The 23,058-nt window shown below is 38.9% G+C and overlaps 1 protein-coding gene across 6 annotated transcripts in view; it reads right to left on the bottom strand.

Annotated features, from left to right (window-relative positions):
- Positions 1 to 23,058, bottom strand: part of TBC1D31 (TBC1 domain family member 31) — a 65,384-nt gene that overhangs the window by 25,685 nt on the left and 16,641 nt on the right. For 4 of the 6 annotated variants that reach the window (XM_035011846.1, XM_035011844.1, XM_035011845.1 and 1 more), the window contains exons 5-11: positions 20,298 to 20,449; positions 16,342 to 16,501; positions 13,727 to 13,927; positions 8,380 to 8,556; positions 5,411 to 5,490; positions 5,186 to 5,332; positions 3,453 to 3,586 (exon numbers count right to left, since the gene is read on the bottom strand). In XM_035011846.1, the coding sequence (XP_034867737.1) occupies positions 3,453 to 3,586; positions 5,186 to 5,332; positions 5,411 to 5,490; positions 8,380 to 8,556; positions 13,727 to 13,927; positions 16,342 to 16,501; positions 20,298 to 20,449 (1,051 nt within the window). Of the gene's footprint in view, positions 1 to 3,452; positions 3,587 to 5,185; positions 5,333 to 5,410; positions 5,491 to 8,379; positions 8,557 to 13,726; positions 13,928 to 16,341; positions 16,502 to 20,297; positions 20,450 to 23,058 lie in introns of those variants that run through there. The other 2 variants (XM_035011848.1, XM_035011850.1) reach the window with 2 other exon arrangements.

Raw genomic sequence — 23,058 nt, 5'->3', positions numbered from 1 at the left:
AGCAATGCTAACATTCAGTTGGAGCTCAGTAAATGTTTCTTGAATAAAACTAGTTTGAGACCCTTGACAGAGGGGAGACCCTTCACAGCTACTCATGCTGACCATGATGGATCTTTTAGATTTAAATTTCAGGCTTAGAAGAGAAAATCAATTCCTCAGCACATAATCATACTCCAGCGATATAACAAGATTTTACTGGAAATAAAAAATAGTTTTGCACGCTTACCTACATATAAACAGCTTTTCTTAGGGTAAAATATCATTTGCCATTTTAACCATTTTTAAGTATGCAATTTAGTGTCAATAACTATATGCACAATGTTGTGCAACCATCACTATTTGCAAAATCCTTCCCCAAACAGAAACTCTGTACCCATTCAGGACTAACCTCCCATTCCCACCTCCTCCAACTCCTGGTAACCTCTAATCTACTTTCTGTGTCCATAAATTTGCCTATTTGAAATATTTCATATAAATTTGTCCTTTTGTGCCTAGCTTTCAGGGTCTATTCCTTTATATGGTTAAATCATATTCCATCGTATACCTATATATACTATATACATAGTTGATCCATTCATCTGTTAGCAATGATGATAACATGATGATGACGATACTTGGGCCGTTTCCACCTTTTGGCTATTGGGAATAACGCTACCATGGATAGTCACATACAAGTATCTGTTTGAATCTCTGTTTCCAATTCTTTTGGTAATCCCTAAGAGTGCAATTGCAGGATTATATGATAATTTTATGTTTAACTTTTTGAGGAACTGCCAATTTTCCACAGTGAACACCATTTTACATTTCCAGCAATGTATGAAGGCTAGAATTTTTCCACATTCTTGCCAACACCTATTTTTTTCCTGTTTTTAAATTATAGCCACCCTAGAAGATATAAAGTGGTATCTCAGTGTGGTTTTGATTTGCATTTCCCTAATAACTAATGATCCAGAGTATCTTTTCATGTACTCATCAGCCATTTGTGTATCTTCTTTGGAGAAAAGTCTAATCAAGGCCTTTGCCCATATAAAAATTGGATTATTTGTCGTTTTGTTGTTGAGTTGCTTCTTTTCCTTTTAAAACTCCGAGTGTTATTGCCAGGGTAAATTAGTATAACCCCCCCCCTTTTTTTTTTTTAAAGATTTTATTCATTTGAGACACAGAGATATATGAGAGAGAGAGAGAAAGCATGAGCAGGGAGAGAGGCAGAGGGAGAGGGAAAAGCTGGCTCCTCCCTGAGCCAGGAGCCCGATGTGGGGCTCGATCCCAGGATCCTGGGATCATGACCTGAGCCGAAGGCAGACGCTTAACCATCTGAGCCACCCAGGCGCCCCTAGTATAACTCTTTTAAGGAATCAATTAGAATATTCATATTTTATGACCTAACAATACCAATTCTAGGAATTGACCAAGAGAAAATATTATACATATTTATATGTGAAGACAGTTGTAACACTGTTTCTTTAGGTAAAAGTTAGAAATAACCTAAATGTCCAACAACAGATTAAACTAGTACATTCACATTATAGAATATTAGAGTCATAAGGGGGAAAAAAAGAATATTAGTCAACAAAATATTTATAGGGGCGCCTGGGTGGCTCAGTCATTAACTGTCTGCCTTTGGCTCAGGTCGTGATCCCGGGGTCCTGGGATCGAGCCCGCATCGGGCTCCCTGCTCGGCGGGAAGCCTGCTTCTCCCTCTCCCCACTCCCCCTGCTTGTGTTCCCTCTCTCACTGTCTCTCTCTCTATCAAATAAATAAAATCTTTAAAACAAAACAAAACAAAAAAAATATTTATAAAGTTTATAAAAAGAGAAATGTACCTAACATATTAAATAAAAAGTAGTATAGGGGCGCCTGGGTGGCTCAGTCAGTTAAGCGTCTGCCTTCAGCTCAGGTAATGATCCCAGGGTCCTAGGATTGAGCCCCGTGTCAGGCTCCCTGCTCAGCAGGAAGTCGGCTTCTCCCTCTGCCCCTCCCTCTAGCTCATGCGCTCTCTCTCAAACAAATAAATAAAAAATCTTAAAAAAAAAAAGTAGTATAATTACAAAAATTTTAAAAACTGCTTAAAAAGTATGGAAAAATTATTTTAAAAAAACTAATGGTCTAGCAATTGGGGGACTAAACTATGATACACCTATATGATGGAATATTATATTACACAGTTATATTAAACAAATTATGTTTTTCAAGAATATTTAATGATTTGGGGAAAATGCTCTTATAAGAAATTCATCAATATATTATATCAAAGATTACCAATGAGGAGGAGGAACATTGGTGAATTTTCTTTTCTTTTGTATGTTTTCCTATATTTTCTCCAATCAGTAAAAATTTATCAAAGCAAATATAATGCAATTAAATGAACAAAAAAACATAAAGAGAAATACACTATAATATTCACAATATGTATGCTTGAATCTTTTTATTTCTACTTTTAAAAATTTTACTGTAATTACAGTTAAGTGCTTATCTCCTTTGTATAAGAAAACCTTTGAAAGCAATTTAAAATACATATAAAATTGTTATTTTTGTTAAACCAATCTATAACTGGATTCAGTTTATTGACCTAATTATACTAATATGAAAAAAAGGACTCACTTTTCAGAGTAGATGCTGTTGATGGCAAGGGTAAACACAATGGTTCCCAGCACAGACTAGAGTCTGCCTGGGTTCAAATCCTCGTTCTGCTACCAACCTACCCTTGGGAAGCTCTGTGTGCCTCGTTCTGCCACCAACCTACCCTTGGGAAGCTCTGTGTGCCTCAGTTTCCTCAGTTATAAAAAGAAAATAACAACGCCTACCTCATAGGACTGTTGTAAGATTTAGGTAAGTTAATAAAGGCAAAATACAGAGAATGGTACCTGGCACACGGGAAGTTCTCAAGAAATGTTTGCTCTGGATGCTGAGAACGAGGACGGCAGTTAGCAGCTTCCACAACAGGCACTGTGTTCTAAATCCCTTACGTACTTACTACAATCCTATGAATAATAACTGACTTTCAGTAAGTGAAACATCTGCTTCCTTCTTACCTTTTTTTTTTTAGGATTGTTATTTATTTGAGAAAGAACGTGCGTGTGCACACAAACAGGGATGGGAGGAGCTAAGGGGGAGGCAGGCTCCCCGCTGAGCTCAGAGCTGGATGCGGGGCTCCATCCCAGGACCCTGAGATCATGACCTGAGCTAGACCCTTAACCAACTGAGCCACCCAGGTGCCCCTGCTTCCTTCTTACTAACAAAATCTAACCTGTAATGGTATCTTCTAAAACGCAACTATCCAAATTTTCTTGTAAATAGAAAGGTTTATGTATAAATGTCCGAACTGTCCATTCCGTGCTCTCTATCTGATTGTTCAACACCAGAACTGTTAAATGTTACAAAGCTGCAAAGACATCACAAAAATATACAGGAAATCCACTCTTGGTTTCATTATTTAATACTTATGTACTTACTTATGAGAGTAGCAACAACTTCAAAACAAATGAGCTGGTTGTTCTGGAATAATTTTACAAATGGAAATGCCAAGAGTGGAAGATATGGTGTGTCGCTAAAGATGGCAGACCAGTGAGCTAATGCAGATAGGGTTCTGTGAATCAGGTAAGGAGATAAAGACCAGAGAACAGTTTATTATTAAAATTTGACTAAATAATATATTCACCTGATAAAAAATTTGCTATGGAAGGTATATTTGATGAAAATTCTCCCTCCTACCTTTATCATCTAGCTTATTTCCCCAGAACCACTGTTAAAAGTAGAGATCCTTTTTTAAAAAATAGAAAGGTTGGTATAAACATTGTTTTACACCTTGTGTTTTCCACTTAATAGTATCTTGGAAACAGTTCATTTTCAGTAGATGTGGAGCTTTGATACACAAGATAGTTTCGTATAGATACACCTTAATTTCTTTAACTTGGGCCTTACTGGGCATTTAGGTTGTTTCTAATCCTCTATAAATAATGCCATGCTTATTGTTTTATTTACATCATTCTTCATGTAGGAATATAGATTTGGATAAATTCCTAGAAGTGGAATTGCTGAATCAAAAAACATGTGCATTAATTTCAATAGCCAGTGCCAAATTATTCTTTGCAAAAATAGTGGCTATTCACATTCTCATTAGCCGAGTAAAGGGATGCCCATTTTCTCACTCTGGCCAATGTGTTTTATTATCAACCTTCTTTTTAAACCTTTAGTCTAGGTGAGAAATGGTATTTCAATGTGGTTTTCAATGAATATGTGTATATACATTTTCAATGTAATTTTAATTGGCATTTATTATAAGAGAGGTACAGCATCTTTTCATGTCTAAGAACCATATCCCCAGCTATGAACTACATAATTCAATCCTTTTTCCATTTTTTATTCATTGGTCCTTTCCATGCTCATTTAAATGAATACTTCATATAGAAACCAGTCTTTTATTTGTCCTGTGTTTTGTATATACCTTCTCAGTTTTACATATGTCTCTGGGGAATTTTTTTACATGTAGAGATTCATGTTCATAGCAATCTCTTCCGGATATGTCAAGTTTAAAAAGGCTTGCCTTACTCTAGGGCTATAATTCTCCCATATTCTGATACTTTCAAGGTTTCCCTTTTTTTTTAAACCTTTTGTTTTGAGATAGTTTTAGGTTTACAAAAAGTTGTAATATCAGTAGAGAGTTCCTGTATACCTTTCACTCAAATTACTCTGTTAACATCTTGCATAAATATAGTACAATTATCAACACTAGGAAATTAACATTGGTACTGTGCTATTAACTAAATCAGACTTCATTCAGATTTTATCATTTTTCCCATTTTGCTGTGTCATTTTTTCGTTTTGCCAATCTAGGATGCAACACTGTATTTCTTTGCTAAGTCCCCACAGGTTCTTCCAATGTGGAAGCTCCCAGTTTCTTATCTTTTGGACACTGACATTTTTGAGGAATACCACATAGTTATTTTATAGATTGTCCCTCAATGTTTTCTCACAATTTTAGAGTGAGGTTATAAATTTCTGGCAAGAATACCAAAAAGTGATGTACAACATACTGATGTGTATTATTACTGGTGATTTTAAATCTGACTACTTAGTTAAGGTGGTATCGGCCAAGTTTCTCTACTATAAAATTACTATCTTCCCGTTTGTAATTAATAAATATCTCTAGGAAGATACACATATTGCTGCAATATACCGAACATACCTCTGTAATACTCTGAGTAGTTTCCCGCTTTTGATGGGGTATTTCTTCTGAAGGTTGAGAAATGCCACATGAACACCCTTATCTTCCAGGCTGCTAAATGCCGTATGGTTTTCAGGCAGTTGTAGAAGAGAACGCCAAATGAACATTCTGGAACAAAAACATAATTTCAACCAAGAAAAATTTGGGGGGTAAAATTGATTTAACATGAAAGAAAGTAAATTTTACCTGTATTTCATTGGATATTCACCATAGCCTTTTAATAAGACTTGTAAACGCTTTTTGTTCAAGCCATCGGACAACTCATTCTTAAAAAAAAAAATAAATAAATAATATCAGTAAGTGACATAATCACAAAACTGAAAAGGTAGTCTAGCCCACAGTGGCTTTCCAGCTTTACTTACTTATGTATTTAAAGATTTTATTCATTTATTTATTTATTTTAGAGGGGGGAGGAATGAGCAGGGGGAGAAACAGAGACAGAGGGGGAAAGAATCTCAAGTAGACACCACGCTGAGCATGGATTCTGATGCGGGGCTCGATCTCATGACCCTGAGATCATGACCTGAGCTGAAACCAAGAGTCGGGATGCTCAACCAACTGAGCCACCTACGTACCCCGTGGCTTTCCAATTTTAGAACACTACATGCAGTAAAAAAATATTTTTACAACATGGGACTCTCTATTCTCTGTCTCTCTCTCTCTCCAGTGCACATGTACACAGCAGATAAAGTTCATGACGTATCACCCTAGACCTGGGTTTGGCAAACTTTTTCTGTAAAGGGTCAGAGAGTAAATGTTTTAGGCTTTGTGGGTCAAGAGATAAAATCAAGGATATTATGAAGATACTTAAAATGTAAACATTTAAAAATGTGAAACTTATTCTTAGCCGGAGGAGCCAGATGTGGCCGGCGGGCTGTCACCTGCTAATCCCAGCGGCAAGAGCAACGCGTCCTGGTATTTTCTTTGTTCTTTCTCTCCCCACCCTTTCACTTTTTTCCCCCTTCTTACTTTTTTTTTTTTATTAAGATTTTATTTATTTATTTGACAGAGAGAGACACAGCGAGAGAGGGAACACAAGCAGGGGCAGAGGGAGAGGGAGAAGCAGGCTTCCCAGAGAGCAGGGAGCCTGATGCGGGGCTCGATCCCAGGACCCTGGGATCATGACCTGAGCGGAAGGCAGATGCTTAATGACTGAGCCACAGGTGCCCCTCCCCCTTCTTACTTTTAAGTCAGTTTTTATCTTAATGGAAAATTACTATATAGATTTGGGGATGATAAAGCCATTTTCAGAGATGACCTCGTTTGATGCTAACAACTCAACGGAACAGATGGGATGTTTTTTCTTTGAGAAAAAGGGTAGGTCAGAGCTCAGTGACACAAACCTGATCAATAAGTCTTGGCTCAAGACTCAAAGCCAGATTTTCTGACTTGGTTCAATGCTCCCCCCCCTTTTTTTTTACCATAAAAAACAGGTAGTCCAATGTAAGAGGGGGTGAAGGGAAAACCCAAGAGGATGGTGAATGAAGATCCCCCTTTGAGAGCCATGCGCCAGAGACTGAAGGCTGGGGCAACAGGATCTAGGAAAGAGACACATTCATTCCTGTCATCTGCAAGACACCTGCTGCCACTGGAACCTCTTTGTAAACAAAGATAAAACGCCCAGGTGGGTTTGGCTTGAGTTTTATCTGTTCTTATCTTGACCACATACAGATGAAGTTCCTGCTTCCCCGTCCATATCCCGACGCCAAGATTAGTGGACAAAATGCATTTCACCCTGAACAAGGGTTCTACTTGGACCTACTCCTTACAGCCGACTGCGGATTGCTTAGAAGCAGCCCACTCCCTGACACATTTCTGTAGGATTTCCGAATTTGACTCACACTAGAGCACTGCCAGATGCCCTGATGGTGGTGCCTCTTTTATTTCACAGAAGTCAATTGTGATCATGCCCTCCTTTTTCTCAGAAAAGCCTCCTATAAATTCTCAGGAAAGCTGAGGTCAGACCATGTCTCAGAGCTGTCATTCAGCCTATTTTCTCAGTCCCTGAACAGGAACAATATTGTCCAATCTTTACACAGCTAGACTTGTGCCTGCTAGTTAGCTTTTTAAAACTAACCAATATTTTTGGAAGGGAGCTTGGTGGGGGGATGGGATAATTGGGTGATGGGCATTAAGGAGGGCATGTGTTGTAATGAGCACTGGGCATTATATGTAATGAGCAACCGATGAATCACTAAATTCTACCCCTGAAACTAATAATACGCCATATATTGACTAAACTGAATTTATTTATTTATTTATTTTTAAAGATTTTATTTATTTATTTGAGAGAGAGATAGTGAGAGCAAGAACACAATCAGGGGGAGTGGCAGAGGGAGAAGCAGGCTTCCCGCCGAGCAGGGAGCCTGATGTGGGGCTCCATCCCAGGACCCCGGGATCATGACCTGAGCCGAAGGCAGACGCTTAACGACTGAGTCACCCAGGCGCCCTGTTTATATTCTTTTTTTAAAAATGTATTTACTTATTTAAGTAATCTCTACAGTCAACGTGGGGCTTGAACTCACGACCCCAAGATCAAGAGTCACATGCTTTTCTGACTGAGCCAGCCAGGCACTCCAGGATATTTTATTTCTTCTGCTTATACGAAGTTTCAATGTGGGATGAGTATCTGCCATATGCAGCGCATCTCAGTCCAGACTAGGCGCATCTCAGGTACTCAGTAGCCCCATGTGGCTAGTGGCTAGCGTATTGGACAGTGCAATTCTATACTATTTGACTTCTTTAAAAATCATAAACATGTACTAATTACATACTTAAAATTTAGAAGGCATTGGGGCGCCTGGGTGGCTCAGTCGTTAAGCGTCTGCCTTCGGCTCAGGTCATGATCCCAGCGTCCTGGGATCGAGCCCCGCGTCAAGCTCCCTGCTCTGCGGGAGGCCTGCTTCTCCCTCTCCCACTCCCCCTGCTTGTGTTCCTGCTCTCACTATGTCTCTCTCTGTCAAATAAATAAATAAAATCTTAAAAAAAAAAAAAAAAAAAAATTTAGAAGGCGCATTATAATTTCAGTTACAACTTTCTTCTCTTCTTTCCTTTAACTTCCAAGAGAGGGAAGAGTGATGATGGCCTAAGGTATCATCAATCTTGTCCACAGCAGAGTCATGACAAACAAAAATGTAACTATAATATATTCTTACCTCTTTATTTTCAAAACTACCAGCCAGGTCTTGCTTTAGTATTCTGGTTTGTATTTTGTTTTCCCTTGATTTTGCTGGCCGCTGTACTCTTCCTGTTGTTACTTTTATCTTAAGGTCACCAGAATTCAGTTTACTCTTGGGCAAATCTTCAATCACTTTCACTAAGGGAGGAGGTGGCTAAAAGGGGGAAAAAATAAAATCTAGTGGTTATCCTTGGAAAACAGACCTGTCCACATAGGATTTACAAAATTTGTTGTGATCAATTTCATAATGTGCCTTAACATACATCATTATTCTTCAAGCAAAAAGTGTACATAAAATAACCAAGAATGTTTCCTTGTCATTAAATCAAAACAAATTTCTGCCAAATTCCTTTGAAGAACACAATAAAGATACATGATTGACAACAATAGAGAATTTAATTATCCCTTGAAAGCTGGCCTTCAATCATAGTATATCCATTTTTTTAAAAGATTTTATTTATCTATTTGAGAGAGAGAGCATGAGAGAGAGCGAGCGAGCGAGCATGAGTGGGGGTGGGGGGGCAGAGGCAGAGGGAGCAGTAGACTCCCCACTGAGCAGGGAGCCCAATGCAGGGCTCAATCCCAGGACCCCAGGATCATGGCCTGAGCCGAAAGCAGATGCCCCAATCCATTTTTTTAATACTTGCGCGATAAAGTTAGTAGTTTGGTGATAATCAGCACAGAAGGCACAGTTGGACGTAGGGCCCTCCTAGAACGGGGAGAGAAGCACCCTAATATTCTTTGGGCTCAAGTGAATTTCTCTGAGGGAGTTGTCAAATGACATTCCTCTAGAGGCATGGGACGCCTGCCTCTGTCCCTGGCTCCACAGAGAAGGCTGTTAGTCCCCTATGGCATCAACAGCTTAACGGGCAATTTGGACAGCACCACTTAGAGTCTTAATCCTCATTTCTATGGGAAAATAAGAAGAAAATTAGCCCCAACAATTTACTTAAGGGAAAATGATACACTAACACATTTTCTCTATGAATAATACCACTTTAAAATCAAAAGATCTTCCTTTTTCAAAGGAAATGAGCAGATAAGGTAACTCAGGCTTCCCGAGTTCTAAATATTAATGAAAGTACAATGGCTTTCACAGACCATTTAAATGTTTGAGGCCTTCATTGCTAGAAGTTTCCTTAGTAATTAGCCCAGACCCAAATCAAAGACTAGGTGGATGTGTGATTTTTAAAAATTTTTTCTGGAAGCCAAAGTGTCAATTCCTTTCATATGAAAACAGAGAACGACAACACAGGGAAGACCCCGTATGTCCAAATGAACACATCAGATTTCAGAAAAACACATGTTAGACACAGTACCTCGTATTCACATTGTCATGAAAGCCAGAACAGTGATCTTCCAAGATAATGTCTAATGAAAATGAATCACCACTCTTCAGGAAAGCTCTCTGAAAAGGATACCAAACTTTTTGACCTCTTCCCCTCTCACTCCCAAAAGAATAAAGCAGAACAAAGCAAACATCTTGACCCTTTTTCATAACATAGACTACTAAAAGGCTACTTTGAGGTTTCAGAGATTTTTCTCATGTTATCTTCAGAGGTTTAGGACTTCTGCTTTTGAAATCTACAGCCTACTGTCTGAGTCCAAAAAAGTCTTCCCTGGGGTGCCTGGGTGGCTCAGTCGGGTTACACGGTTGACTTCAGCTCAGGTCATGATCTCAGGGTCCTGGGATTGAGCCCTGTGTCAGGTCTGTGCTTGGTGGGGAGTCTGTTTCTCCCTCTCCCTCTACCCTCCCTCCAACCCCCCGCTCATGCTCTCTCTCGTGCTCTCTCTCAAATAAATAGAATCTTCAAAAAAAGTCTTCCCTATTGCCAACTGCAGTGTGATGAATACATAACACTGTAAAATGTATACAGTAGGTAATGTGACAATACACACATGGCATAGATACTAAATTTTTGTTTTAAAATTATTATAAAAAGCATTTAAAGTTGTGACTGTTTCTATAAGATTTTTTAAATGGTGTTTTTCTCGGATACATGGTCATTTATTCACATCTAGAAAAAACACAAGGATAAAGGCAAGTATAACAATAGCTCTGACCCAAAAAAAAGTATGATGGCCACCTATTCTATGATTCAATTTTTCAATTCTTTATCTATGAAATGCAATTAGAAATGGTCTGACTTCTAAATATTGCCCATCTTTCTAACCTCAATCCATTCTTCCCAATCTTTATTAAAATTTTTATTCTAGCGCCACGTTTTTTCTCTTGAACTTCATGTGCTTCCACGAAATACAATCTCCCAAAAGTTAGGGCCTGAGATATGACCTGCATAGCCAATACCTTAGTAGTGTTAAAACTTCAACAAAGAAGTAGCAGTTAGCTTACTTACTGGCACAATTAGCACCAATAATTCTCCAATAGCCAAAAAACAGGACTTGAAGGAATGGAACATGGGTCAGTTCTATAGAAACTACAGACCTGAGCATTCGTGTATGCTCAATAGCCAGGAAGACACTGGTAATGTGTACAAAAGAAAAAGAAAAAAAGATCATCCTCCTCCTGTTATACTCTAGCTTTTCTGGTCAATATGATGTTAATTTGCTTAACAAAGAGCAGAGAGGAAGTCACTGACTTACTCTTACTTTGGTTTTTCTCAGATCTCTCCCCGCTTCTATTAATAACATGTACCTAGCTCCTCCAAAATTCAGCTAAGCTGAAAACTCCCATTAAGAGCAAATAATGTTATTAAAATTTTTAAAGTTTACGAGAACAGTAGAGTCTAATTCCATATGGTTAAAGAAAATGTACGCATGTGCGTGCACACACACACACACACACAGTAGTTTCTCGCTAGTCACAGTAGGTCTGTTCTATAAAGAAGCCGCAAGTACTGAGTTAGTGATACTGAATCACCAATCCTAGGAGAAATACAGTTAGGTCCCTGTGAGCCAGTGATCACAGCCTTTCTATAAGCCAATCAATATGTCACTTTGTTTAGTGTATGTTTGTGTTTAAAAGACACTTATTTCATATATATTGTTGATTTTTACCAGGAGGTGAATTCACATTTACAGAATCCATAAATAACGAGGACGGACTGTCTACATTCACAAGCATAGACAAAAAAGCCTGGGAAAATATACACCTCAAAATCATCCAAGAAAGGAGAGACTGAGTGATTCTCATCTCTTTGTTTATCTGTATCTTTTGATTTTTTTTTTTCCTGTGTTAAGACACTTATTACTTGTCGGGCGCCTGGGTGGCTCAGTTGGTTGGGCGACTGCCTTCGGCTCAGGTCATGATCCCGGGGTCCTGGGATCGAGTCCCGCATCGGGCTCCCGGCTCAGCGGGGAGCCTGCTTCTCCCTCTGACCCTCTCCTCTCTCATGCTGTTTCTCTCTCGCTCACTCTCTAATAAATAAATAAATAAAATCTTTAAAAAAAAAAAAAAAAAGACACTTATTACTTGTCTAACTAAAAAAAAAAAAAAAAGATAAAAAGGACAAGAAGGAGCAGACACATAGCAAAAAGACTATATCATTTTAAGAACAGAACACGGGCCCTGCTAATGACTAGCTGTGTGATGAGGCTGAGGCATGAGCTTCTTCCTCCATAAAAGGAAATCATTAGACCAGGTGATCAACAAAGTCCCTCTCAGGGGCAATGACACGACCCCAGAACTCACAAGGCTGCACACAGACAATGAGACTCGGCAACAAGTCGGGGAAATTCTAGATAACCATAAAAGAGAAGTGGGAAGTATATTTTAGGTGAAATGAACAATGCAGCAGATGTAGAAATGAGAATGGGGTCTATGGGGGGACAGTGAGGGAAGTTACAAGTCTGGGGAAGTAAGTTAGACAGGCAGACCAGACAAGATTAGAGAGGACTTTGACAGTCAGGCATTAGAGTCTGGACTTAAAGTGGCAGACAAAAGGAAGGAAGCCACCAAAGTAGCACTATTTTAGAAATGATGATGACAGTATTATTTTTAGAAACATGCTATATAAAAGAGGGACTGATGGGCAGAGGGAGGCCCTGAGGGCTCCAAGTTTTTTTTTTTTTTTTTAAAGATTATTTATTTATTTATTTATTTATTTATTTATTTATTTATTTATTTATTTGATAGAGAGAGACACAGCGAGAGAGGGAACACAAGCAGGGGGAGTGGGAGAGGGAGAAGCAGGCTTCCCGCCGAGCAGGGAGCCCGATGCGGGGCTCGATCCCAGGACCCTGGGATCATGACCTGAGCTGAAGGCAGTCGCTTAATGACTGAGCCACCCAGGCGCCCCTCTGAGTTTTGGTATATTGGTTTAAATAACTGAACTCAAGAGTAGTTACTGAGTACAAATACAGGGACAGCTAATGTGGAGATGGACAACAGGCAACACTTACATAGATATTATTTCAAATTTAAGAACTACGACTTAATATTGACTAAAGATGTACAGGAACAGTCCTAGTGCTCCAAGATTTCTAACCTATAAGATGGGAAGAAAGACGAGACAGAAATGAAGAGACTGGGACTGAAGATCTCTTTTGGGAAGGAGATCATGACAGGCACGCTGAATGGGATAGGGACCCCACAGATGCCTGTTAGGCAGGCAGCAACTTAAGAAAGGAGCACAGCTGAGAAAAGTGTGAAGGGGCCTGGCTGGTTCAGTCGGTAGAGCATGTGAATCTTAATCTTGGGGTTGTAAGTTCAAGCCCCACGTTGGGGGTGGAGATTACTTAAAATTAAAACCATGGAGGAAAGAAAAAAAGCATAGAGATGTGGCTTTGGGAGGAAGAGGAAAAAAAACAAAACAAAACCCAGAAGTATGGATAAGGTCCAAGGAATTTAGAAAATCAGAGCATAAAGATTATATTTTTTTGTTTTTGTTTGTTTGTTTTTAATATTTTATTTATTTATTTGAGAGACAGAGAGAGAGGAAGGGAAAGCACAGAGGGAGAAGCAGACTCCTCGCTGAGCAGGGAGCCCAATGCAGGGCTTGATCCCAGGACCCTGGGATCATAAGCTGAACTGAAGGCAGATGCTTAACTGACTGAGCCACCCAGGCACCCCAAGATTTTATTTTTGATGATACAACATTTAAATCTTTAAAAAAAACCCGTAATAGGGGTGCCTGGGTGGCTCAGTTGGTTAAGCGGCTGCCTTTGGCTCAGGTCATGATCCCAGGGTCCTGGGATCGAGCCCTACATTGGGCTCCTTGCTCCGCGGGAAGCCTGCTTCTCCCTCTCCCACTCCCCCTGCTTGTGTTCCTGTTCTCACTGTGTCTCTCTCTGTCAAATAAATAAATAAAATCTTAAAAACTAAATAAAACAAAACCCATGATATTCTTTACTTGATAACATACCTTATTTATTTCTTGTGTTAGAGCTTGAACTGAATATATGTTCAGACTTCCATTTTCCATAATAGATGCAATGTACCGTCCATGTGGGCTAATTACTGATGAGCTAATTCCTTCATCAAGGCTCCCAATTTCAAAGAGAAGTTTACAAGTCTGTATATTAACAAATCTCATTATACCATCTTGACTTAGCACTCCAAGAACCTAAGAGTAGAAACAATATATGAGTTCCAAAAACACATTTAAAAGTCCAATGTCTCAGACATTAACTAGACTTATTATAGTGATCATTACACAATGTATATAAATATCGAATCATTATGAAGCTAACATTTTATGTCAATTATAACTCAATTTAAAAAAAAGTCAACTCCCTAAACATCAAACTATACACATTTACACATACATATGTGTATGTAGCTATATATGGAGGGTTTTTTTTTGTTTGTTGGGGGGGAAGATTGTCAGAGATTATATTCGCAAAGAGCCATCATGTATTTCAAAATCTCTAATTATGGCTCATGTACATTAGCCCTATTGAGGTCCAGATAAGCCTGACTCTGACCAGAACCAGCAAGGTGCCCATCCTGAGAGACTATGGCAGGGAGCATCTGTACTAATCCCTTCAGAGGGAATACAGATGATTAGACAGTCCTTAACTGTGACCTCCACTCTAGTTGTCAGAGGCAAGGAGGGGGGAGCGTTTGTTTTCCTTTACCATCCCCACAGCTTGATCAGAACTAGCATTTGTCCTGCTGCCCCTACATAAACCTGACTCTGGCAGGTGTAACATTTGGGGAATGGAGAAAAGAAAGTCTGTGGGCTGCAAGGAAGGGTAAGAAGGAATCTAGCTTTTAAAGGGGGAAAAACTTAGTTTTAATTCACGTAATTTGAAAAACTGAAAACATGTACTAAAAAAGCGTAAGTCAATACACAACAGACCCCTTTACTGCCTTGTCTACGCATGGGTTCTTTCCCCAATGCCGGGGCTGGCAAGCTGTGCCACCATGGACTGCACAGAGATGCTGATGTCACTTGCTACATGAAAGACGACAGCCTGGAAGTGGCTGGAGACAGTCTGAAGGTGGCAATCTCTTCTGTTGGGTCAGGCTGTAGGAAACCCCCTCACTCACAGCTGATGCAACCTTTCTAGAGGGCAATTTGGCAAGATCCTTAAAATTACAGATGCACATAATCCTAATACTACTATTTCAACTCTGGGATTTTATCCTATGGAGAGGATGTATGAAATGGTGTGTGCAAAAAGTTATTCAGTGCACCATTATTTGTTTGTTTGTTTGTTTAAGATTTTATTTATTTGAGAGAGAGAGAGAGAACACAAGCAGGGGGAGGGGCAGAGGAAGAGGGAGAAACAGACTCCCTGCTGAGTGCGGAGGGCACAATGTGGGGCTCGATCCCAGGACGCTGAGATCATGACCTGGGCCGAAGGCAGACGCTTAACCAACTGAGTCACCCAGACACCCCTCAGTGCACCATTATTTGTAATAAAGAAGGACTAAAAACAGGCTAAGTGCCCAATAACAAAGCACTGGTTAAAAAACTATGAAATACTATGCAGCTGTAAAAAAAAAAAAAAAAAATGAAGTTCTCTACTGACCATCTTCAAGGTCAATAATTAAGTGAAGAAAAGCCAAAAAAAAAAAAGTGAAGAAAAGCAAGGTGCAAAGCTGCATAAGAAAGTGGGAGAAACAGGAGTGTTATAACAACAGTAGTTATGGAGAGTGAGTAACTGGGCAAATGGGAGAGAAGAATAAGAGATTTCACTTCATTGTCTTTTTATTTATTTATTTTTTATGTTTTCAACCTTGTAAATGCATTATCTATTCAAAAAATTTAAGTTGGGGTACCTGGCTGGCTCGGCTGGCAGAGCATGCAACTCTTAATCTCAGGGTCATGAGTTATATATAACTTGTTAAAGTACGCGACTCAAAACAGTCAATTTAAAATAAGAAAGTTAAGGTTTGACTACTCAACTATTAAAAAGAAAAATGGTATGAGGATGCCTGGCTGGTTCAATCCATAGAGAATGTGACTCTTGATCTCAGGGTCATGAGTTCAAGCCCTATGCTGGGCGTGGAGTCTACTTTAAAAAAATGAATAAAATACATAAGCAAAGAAAATTTTTACAAAATAGTATGTAGAGGGGGGAATATTTTGTAAACTAAGGCAAGATACAAAGAAAACATGCTTCATAAAACTCAGGCAACAAGTTATGGTAGACAAAACAGTACAACATAGAGAAAACTTTAATTCTACTCCCCCCTTTAATCCTTACAATTAATAGGAAGGTTGACAAGTCACTTAATGATTCTAAGCTTTAATGTCAGTCTATTTAATGGTGAGAATACCTTCCCTATACGCAAATAAAAAATAACATGCTAAAGCACCCAGTAAACCATAAAGCATGACATAAATTTAAAGTATACTGATTTTAGAAAAAGGGTTAATTGTCAGTAATATACAGAACCTAATAATGTAAATTTTTTTCAATTTTAGACTCTTCATAATCTTAGCTATTTCAAGTCCTTGTAATAATCACGGTACAAGAGCAAAGATGGTTCAGAAATTATACAATGTCCTACCTTTATATTACTAACCTGATTGGAACCAGCATCAAAACTATCAGGGAGAAATTCTAGGTGGCGGATGGCTCGAACCTTAGTAGGCATCTGAATAATTCTGAATAGCTGTTTAGCTTCCAAGCACCACAAGTGAAGATGATTTGATTTCCCTCCAGCGGCCAGGATTCGACCATCTCTGCAGAACAAAAGGTGAGAAAGTACAACTAAGTGGACTGTTTACAGCAGTACTGTCCAATATGATCCAACAGGATAGAAATGTTCTCTATCTGTGCTGCCCAATATGCTCACTACTGGCCACATGTGACTTAGAACTTGAAATGTGGCTAATGCTTCTGAGGAAATAAAATAATTTCATTTAATTTTTACTAAATAGTCCCATGCATACAGTGGCTACCATACAGGAAAGCTCAGGTTTACAGCATATATATATTTTTTTACCTATTGTACTAAGACACCAGCTTAACAAGTACTTGTTTGATGACTTGATTGAGGATTTCTGAGTAACATTTATCTTTTATAGCATAATCTCAATCCAACTTCCTATATTTCACACAGGACTATACTGAGTTGGTACAGCACCGATACATGAAAAACCCAAAAACTCCAACTTTTTTTTCCTGCTCAAAGCAAGCTACTTTTATAAGGTACGAGAAGAATAAGCTGTATTAACTTGCAATGCTGTTGCTCATTCATTCACCAAGGACTTGTAAAGTGTCTATTACAAGCCAGGTATCATCTCAGGCACCAGGGACACAATGGTGAACAAGGCAGGTGGGATCCCTGCTCTTGTGGAATTTTTTAGTCTAGAGGAAGGGAAGCAAAAAAATGAACTTGATCTCAGCTGATGATAGTTCTATAAAGAACTACAAAATGAGATGGGACTTATAGAGTTGGGAAAGGAGGAAGGTCTGCTCCCTAAAAAATGTGAATGAGCCAGTTAAGGGATGATTCGGAGGAAGAATTTCATGCTGGTTGGTATTCCAGACTGGTTGACACGTGAGTGTTCAGAAAGGAATAAGGTCAGCCACCTAAGGAAGAGAGAGAAGTCACACTCAAGTGTGGCTGGAATTGTGTTACAGGAAAAGGAAACAGGAGGAAAGACAGGAAAACTAAGGCCAGATGACAGAGGCCTCAGGGATATTATGGGGAGTTTGGGTTTTATTCTAAATACAAGGGAAAGCCTTTCAAGGGAGTTCAATAGGGAAGTGTCACGATTTGACTTATGACTTAAAAAGACCACTCTATCAGGGCGCCTGGGTGGCTCAGTCAGCTCAGCTCAGGTCTTGACCTCAGGGTCCTGAGTTCAAGCCCCGCACTGGGCTCCACACTGGGCATGGAGCCTACTTAAAAAAAAATTATAAAAACAAAAAAACAAAAAAACCCCGAAACCCCCCACTCTATCTGCTATGTAGAGACTGACTTTAGGAAATGGAATTGAGGGGCACCTGGGTTGCTCAGTCAGCTAAGTGTCTGCCTTTGGCTCAGGTCATGATCCCAGGATCCTGGGATTGAGTCCCACATTGGGCTCCCTACTCATTGGGGAGCCTGCTTCTCCCTCTCCTCCCCACTCATGTTCTCTCTCTCTCTAAATAAATAAAATCTTAAAAAAAAAAAAAAAAGGAAATGAAATGAAATGAAGTTGAAAACAAGGAGACTATTACAGGAGTCTGAAAGAGACCAGGGTAGTTGGAGTAGGGTAATAGCCGTGACAATGCACAAGATCAAACCAAGTCAAGATCTCATTTGGTGCAACTGATGGGATTTATTCATGGCTTAGAAGAGGGTGAGAGAAAATAAGGAAATAACATATATTTTCTAGCTCTTCCACTGAAAAGGCCTAGAGACAATGACCGAATCAGTCACAAGGAGTACCCCAGCATCCTGGTTAGGTTCTGAAATATCATTACCCACTAAAACGAACCCAGGCGCTTTAGAAAAATGGCCAATTCCAGGTTTGGGACAGAAAATGTGTAAGATAAGCCTGGAATATCTCGTCAGATGAGAAAGAATGAGAGCATTCAAAACAGACAACTGGAGTTTTATCAAAGGGGCTCAGAGCCAACTTGAAAGGATCCCAGTGGTCAAAGATGAGAGAACTGGAGCATCACTAAGAATAATGTCAATGGATTAAATCATGTTGACTATGTTTAAATCATTCATTCACAAAGATTAAAGGCAAAGCCTTCATTGACCACCTCTGAAAGATGCTAATAAACCAACCCATTATTTTTCATAAAAAAATTTTGAGGGGCGCTTGGGTGGCTCAGTTGGTTAAACTTAGTCTGACTCTTGATCTCAGGGTTGTGGATTGAGCCCCACATTGGGCTCCATGCTGGGCATGGAGCCTACTTTAAAAAAAAATTTTTTTTTTTTTAAAGACAGGGAAATCAAGCATTTATCCTGCCTTTCCTTTGCAACTAACTAGTAACCAGAGAGTTGATGAGAAAAAGTTCCTTTCTATAGAAGGTTTCTAGTAAATAAGGGAAAAAGGAATGACAGAATTAGCATAGTACCATTTTGCTAACCTCTAATGCAATACTCATTTTAGGTCATGATCATCAATGGCCACTAATATCACAAGAGAAGTGTTCGTCTGATGAAAGTACACAAACCACCTATCATTATCATGTCTTCCTGACCCCAAATCAAATCTGAATCAGACCAAGCCTCCAATTTACAGGAAATATAGGTATGACCAGTATACAAGAAACACAGACAAAAGAGGATCATATTAAACACCAATGCAGGGATGCAAAAAGCAAAACCTGAAATACAGAGAGTGCTATAGGACAAATGACCAGTTCCTTAACAAATAAATTGCAAGGAAAACATTAAAAAAGGGATATATCATCCAAGACACTGTGTGAACCTTGTTTGGTTCCTGATTTGAACAAAGACTAGATATTTGACAATATTAAGAAATTATTCATTTTTTAAAAAAGATTTATTTATTTATTTGAGAGACGGTGAGCGAGAGAGAGAGCATGAGTGGAGGGAGGGGCAGAGGGAGGGAGAGAAGCAGACTCTCCCGCAGAGCAGGGAGCCCGATGCAGGGCTCGATCCCAGGACCCTGGGATTGTGACCTGAGCCGAAGGCAGATGCTTAACCAACTGAACCACCCAGGTGCCCCAGAAATTATTCATTTTTTAAAAGTGTGATAAAAGGGTTAATGAACTGGAATTTAAATAAAAACTTGAAAAAGAAAAGTGACAATAGTACTATGGTTATGTTCCAAAAAGGACCCTTTCCTTCAGAGATACACACTGAAATATTTACGGATGAAATGATCCTGCTTGGGCTTTGCTTTAAAGCAACGCAGTAGGTAGTAGGAGGTAGTAACAGGTTGAGTTATAGATAAAATAAAAGTGGCTATAAGTTATTACAGCTAATGAGAATGCTATAATTAGGGTTTCCTGTATTTTTATATTTTTACGTACATTTGAAATTTGCCAAAATAAGTTAAAAAGTTCTACAGAACATATATAAGTTTGAAGGAAAATTTTCTCATATGACAGTGAGATAATGAAAATTTGTAATATTTTCCTAGAAGCTAGATTTCTTAAATTCTCAGTATTTTAAAAATGTACATTTGGATCAGAGAGGGAGACAAACCATAAGAGACTCTTAACTCTAGGAAACAAAGTGAGGGTTGCTGGAGGGGAGGTGGGTGGGGGTGTGGGGTAACTGGATGATGGGTATTAAGGAGGGCACGTGATGTGATGAGCACTGGGTGTTATATGCAACTGATAAATCACTGAACTCTACCTCTGAAACTAATAATATGCTATATGTTAACTGAATTTAAATAAAATAAAAATTTTTTTAAATGTACATTTGGGGTGCCTGGCTGGCTCAGTTGGAGGAGTGTATGACTCTTGATCTGAGGGTCATGAGTTAGAGCCCCACACTGAGTATAGGGATTACTTAAAAATAAATAAATAAACTTAAAAAAAAAGTGAAATGCACATTACCTGGTCACGGCAAATACTTTGTATAATATACTAGAACTTTCAGGTGGAGCTGGTAATTGATATCTGCAAGAAAGAGTATCACATTCCCAGGCAAAGATGGAATTATCTTTAAAACAGCTGAGGATGGTATTACTTAATGGTAAAAAGAAAACCTAAAGAGGGAGAAAAACAGTTATTGTTCATATAGCCCATAGCCCTCTTTATATTTAAAATTATACAAGTTGTCAATTTTTTTTTAAAGATTTTATTTATTTATTTGACAGAGGGAAACACAGTGAGAGAGGGAACACAAGCAGGGGGAGTGGGAGAGGGAGAAGCAGGCTTCCCGCAGAGCAGGGAACCCGATGTGGGGCTTGATCCCAGGACCCTGGGATCCTGACCCGAGCCGAAGGCAGACGCTTAACGACTGAGCCACCCAGGCGACCCACAAGTTGTCAATTTTTGTTTTAAAAAATTACTTTTTCTTAAACTGGAAAAAATATACATTTATGACATACGATGGGATAATACTGATATCTCATATACTATTATAAAACTGAAAGGAAAAGGTAAAACCCTTTAAATAAAAAAATTGGGGGGGCACCTGGGTGGCTCAGTTGGAGGAGGGTGCGACTCGATCTTGGGATCATAAGTTCAAGCCCCATGTGGGATGTAGAAATTACTTAAATAAAACTTAAAAAAAGACTGATGAGAGAGAGAATGCATGCCCCAATGAAGAATGAGGTATAAAAACAGTAAGTTTCTAAAATAACCTGAAAGCCAGGCGCCTGGGTGGCTCAGTTGGTTAAGCGACTGCCTTCAGCTTAGGTGATGATCCTGGAGTCCTGGGATCGAGTCCCATATCGGGCTCCCTGCTCGGCGGGGAGTCTGCTCCTCCCTCTGACCCTCCCCCTCTCTCATGCTCTCTCTCTTTCTCTCTCTCTCAAATAAATAAAATAAAAACTCTTAAAAAAAAATCGGGGACTAAAATGACTAGGTAATTCATAAAATACAAAGTAACAATTTTAAAATATTTAACCTTATAGAAGATTCAAGTGTAAATATTGATAGCATTTTATATGTATCAAATTGACTTTAAAAATAACATACATAAATACATACGCTAACATATGTACTCTATAAACTACTTACTACTATAAAATGACATGAAATACTAACTACTCATAAAGATTACAAATATTAAATGTTGGTGAGAGTGTAGGACACAGGCATTGTCCTACTGGGATGCTGGTAATAAAAACTGGCTACAGATACTATATAATGTATCTCAACAGCCTTGAAAATACATAACTCTTCTGAACTAGTCAATCTGCTTCTAAGAGCTAATCCTTTGGAAGAAAAAAATCAGCAAAGTGCTTTAAGATAAATGTATACAAAAGTTTGTTGAGCATTATTTATGATGTTTTATTAGTGACTCACTTTGTGCAATGGACAATTGTGACTGAACCTGATATCAAAGTTGGAAATACCACTTTCTATTTTTCTATTACATAAGCTCTACACAATGCTGACTTTTGATAATACAAAGTTTTAGTTAAAATTCACCATTTTCTCCTAAGAATTTCGATGGCCTCCAGTATGATTTTGTGTGTCATTTCTGTAAAGCACACAAAGGGAGGGAGGGAAGGAAAAAGAAAGAAGGAAAGAAAATGGAAGAAACCTGTGCCCTAGGAATACCATATTCCTGCCCATCTTCTCAAAATAATCTCCCCAAATAGCCTGGGACATTTCACATGGTTAAATCCTTAGTTACATCTCCAGCTCTTTATTCTTTGATTCCCATCGAGAATAGCCTTCTTAACTGCAAAACAGCTTACTGTAATACTTCATATTTGAATATATTTCGTCCTTGTTTCCGCCAGTTTGTCTTTACAAGCTTTATTATTTTTTTAAGAATATATGATTTGGTCTTGTGTTGGAGAGGAACAGGGACTCACTGAGGAGGCAGAACACCTTGAACAACTTGCAGCCTCTTATTCCGACCCCTGATTGGTCACACACCTTCACCATTTACTAGTGTCAGAAGGAGGCCTGTTTTCTCTGAAATGCTACATTCTTTGGGGATGAAGTGTTCAACATCTCGAACACTGGAATGTCTCTGGAGTATTTACAATCTGGAGGCTGTCAGCACGGTAATGAGAGGGGGCAGACCGAAAATGGCCAGGGGAAAAGCAGGCTCAACACCAAATCTACCGCAGCTTTCTCCAGCGTTACAAACATAATGAATCAATAAGGCACCTAAATGAAATACTTCTGCAACCTTGCATCTAATTTGTGTTGTCACTTAGCCTACTATGTATATATACAGTTAAGAAATGATTCTAATAGTTAATGATATTACTATAAAAACTTCACAGGAATTGAAACCCCTAATTATTTTTAATAGTTTTGTTGTTGTTTTTTTTCCTTAGAGGTGGAGGGAGGGGCAGAGGGAGAGAATATCTTAATCAGGCTCCATGCCCAGCGCGGGCCCGACACAGGGCTCCATCTCACAGCCCTGAGCCGAAATCAAGAGTTGGATGCTCAACTGACTGAGCCACCCAGGCACCCCAAGAAACCTGTAATTTTTATAACAATAGTTGAAGGCTATTATCACAAACTACTTTTCTCATATACATACAACAGTATCTTTTAAAATAGTAAATAGTGCTAAAAAACCACAATGCATGCATACACACATACATAATGCATGATGGGACTTACTGGTTAATTAAAACAATCTACTCAGTGTTAATGGTAATAAGGCACAATAAAAAATGCT

Source organism: Mirounga leonina, unplaced genomic scaffold (genome assembly GCF_011800145.1).
Source record: "Mirounga leonina isolate KUSES-001 unplaced genomic scaffold, KU_Mleo_1.0 Mir_165, whole genome shotgun sequence".
Taxonomy (NCBI): domain Eukaryota; kingdom Metazoa; phylum Chordata; class Mammalia; order Carnivora; family Phocidae; genus Mirounga; species Mirounga leonina.
Note: the sequence above shows the minus strand (reverse complement) of the source record. Positions and strands in the feature narration are given on the sequence as shown.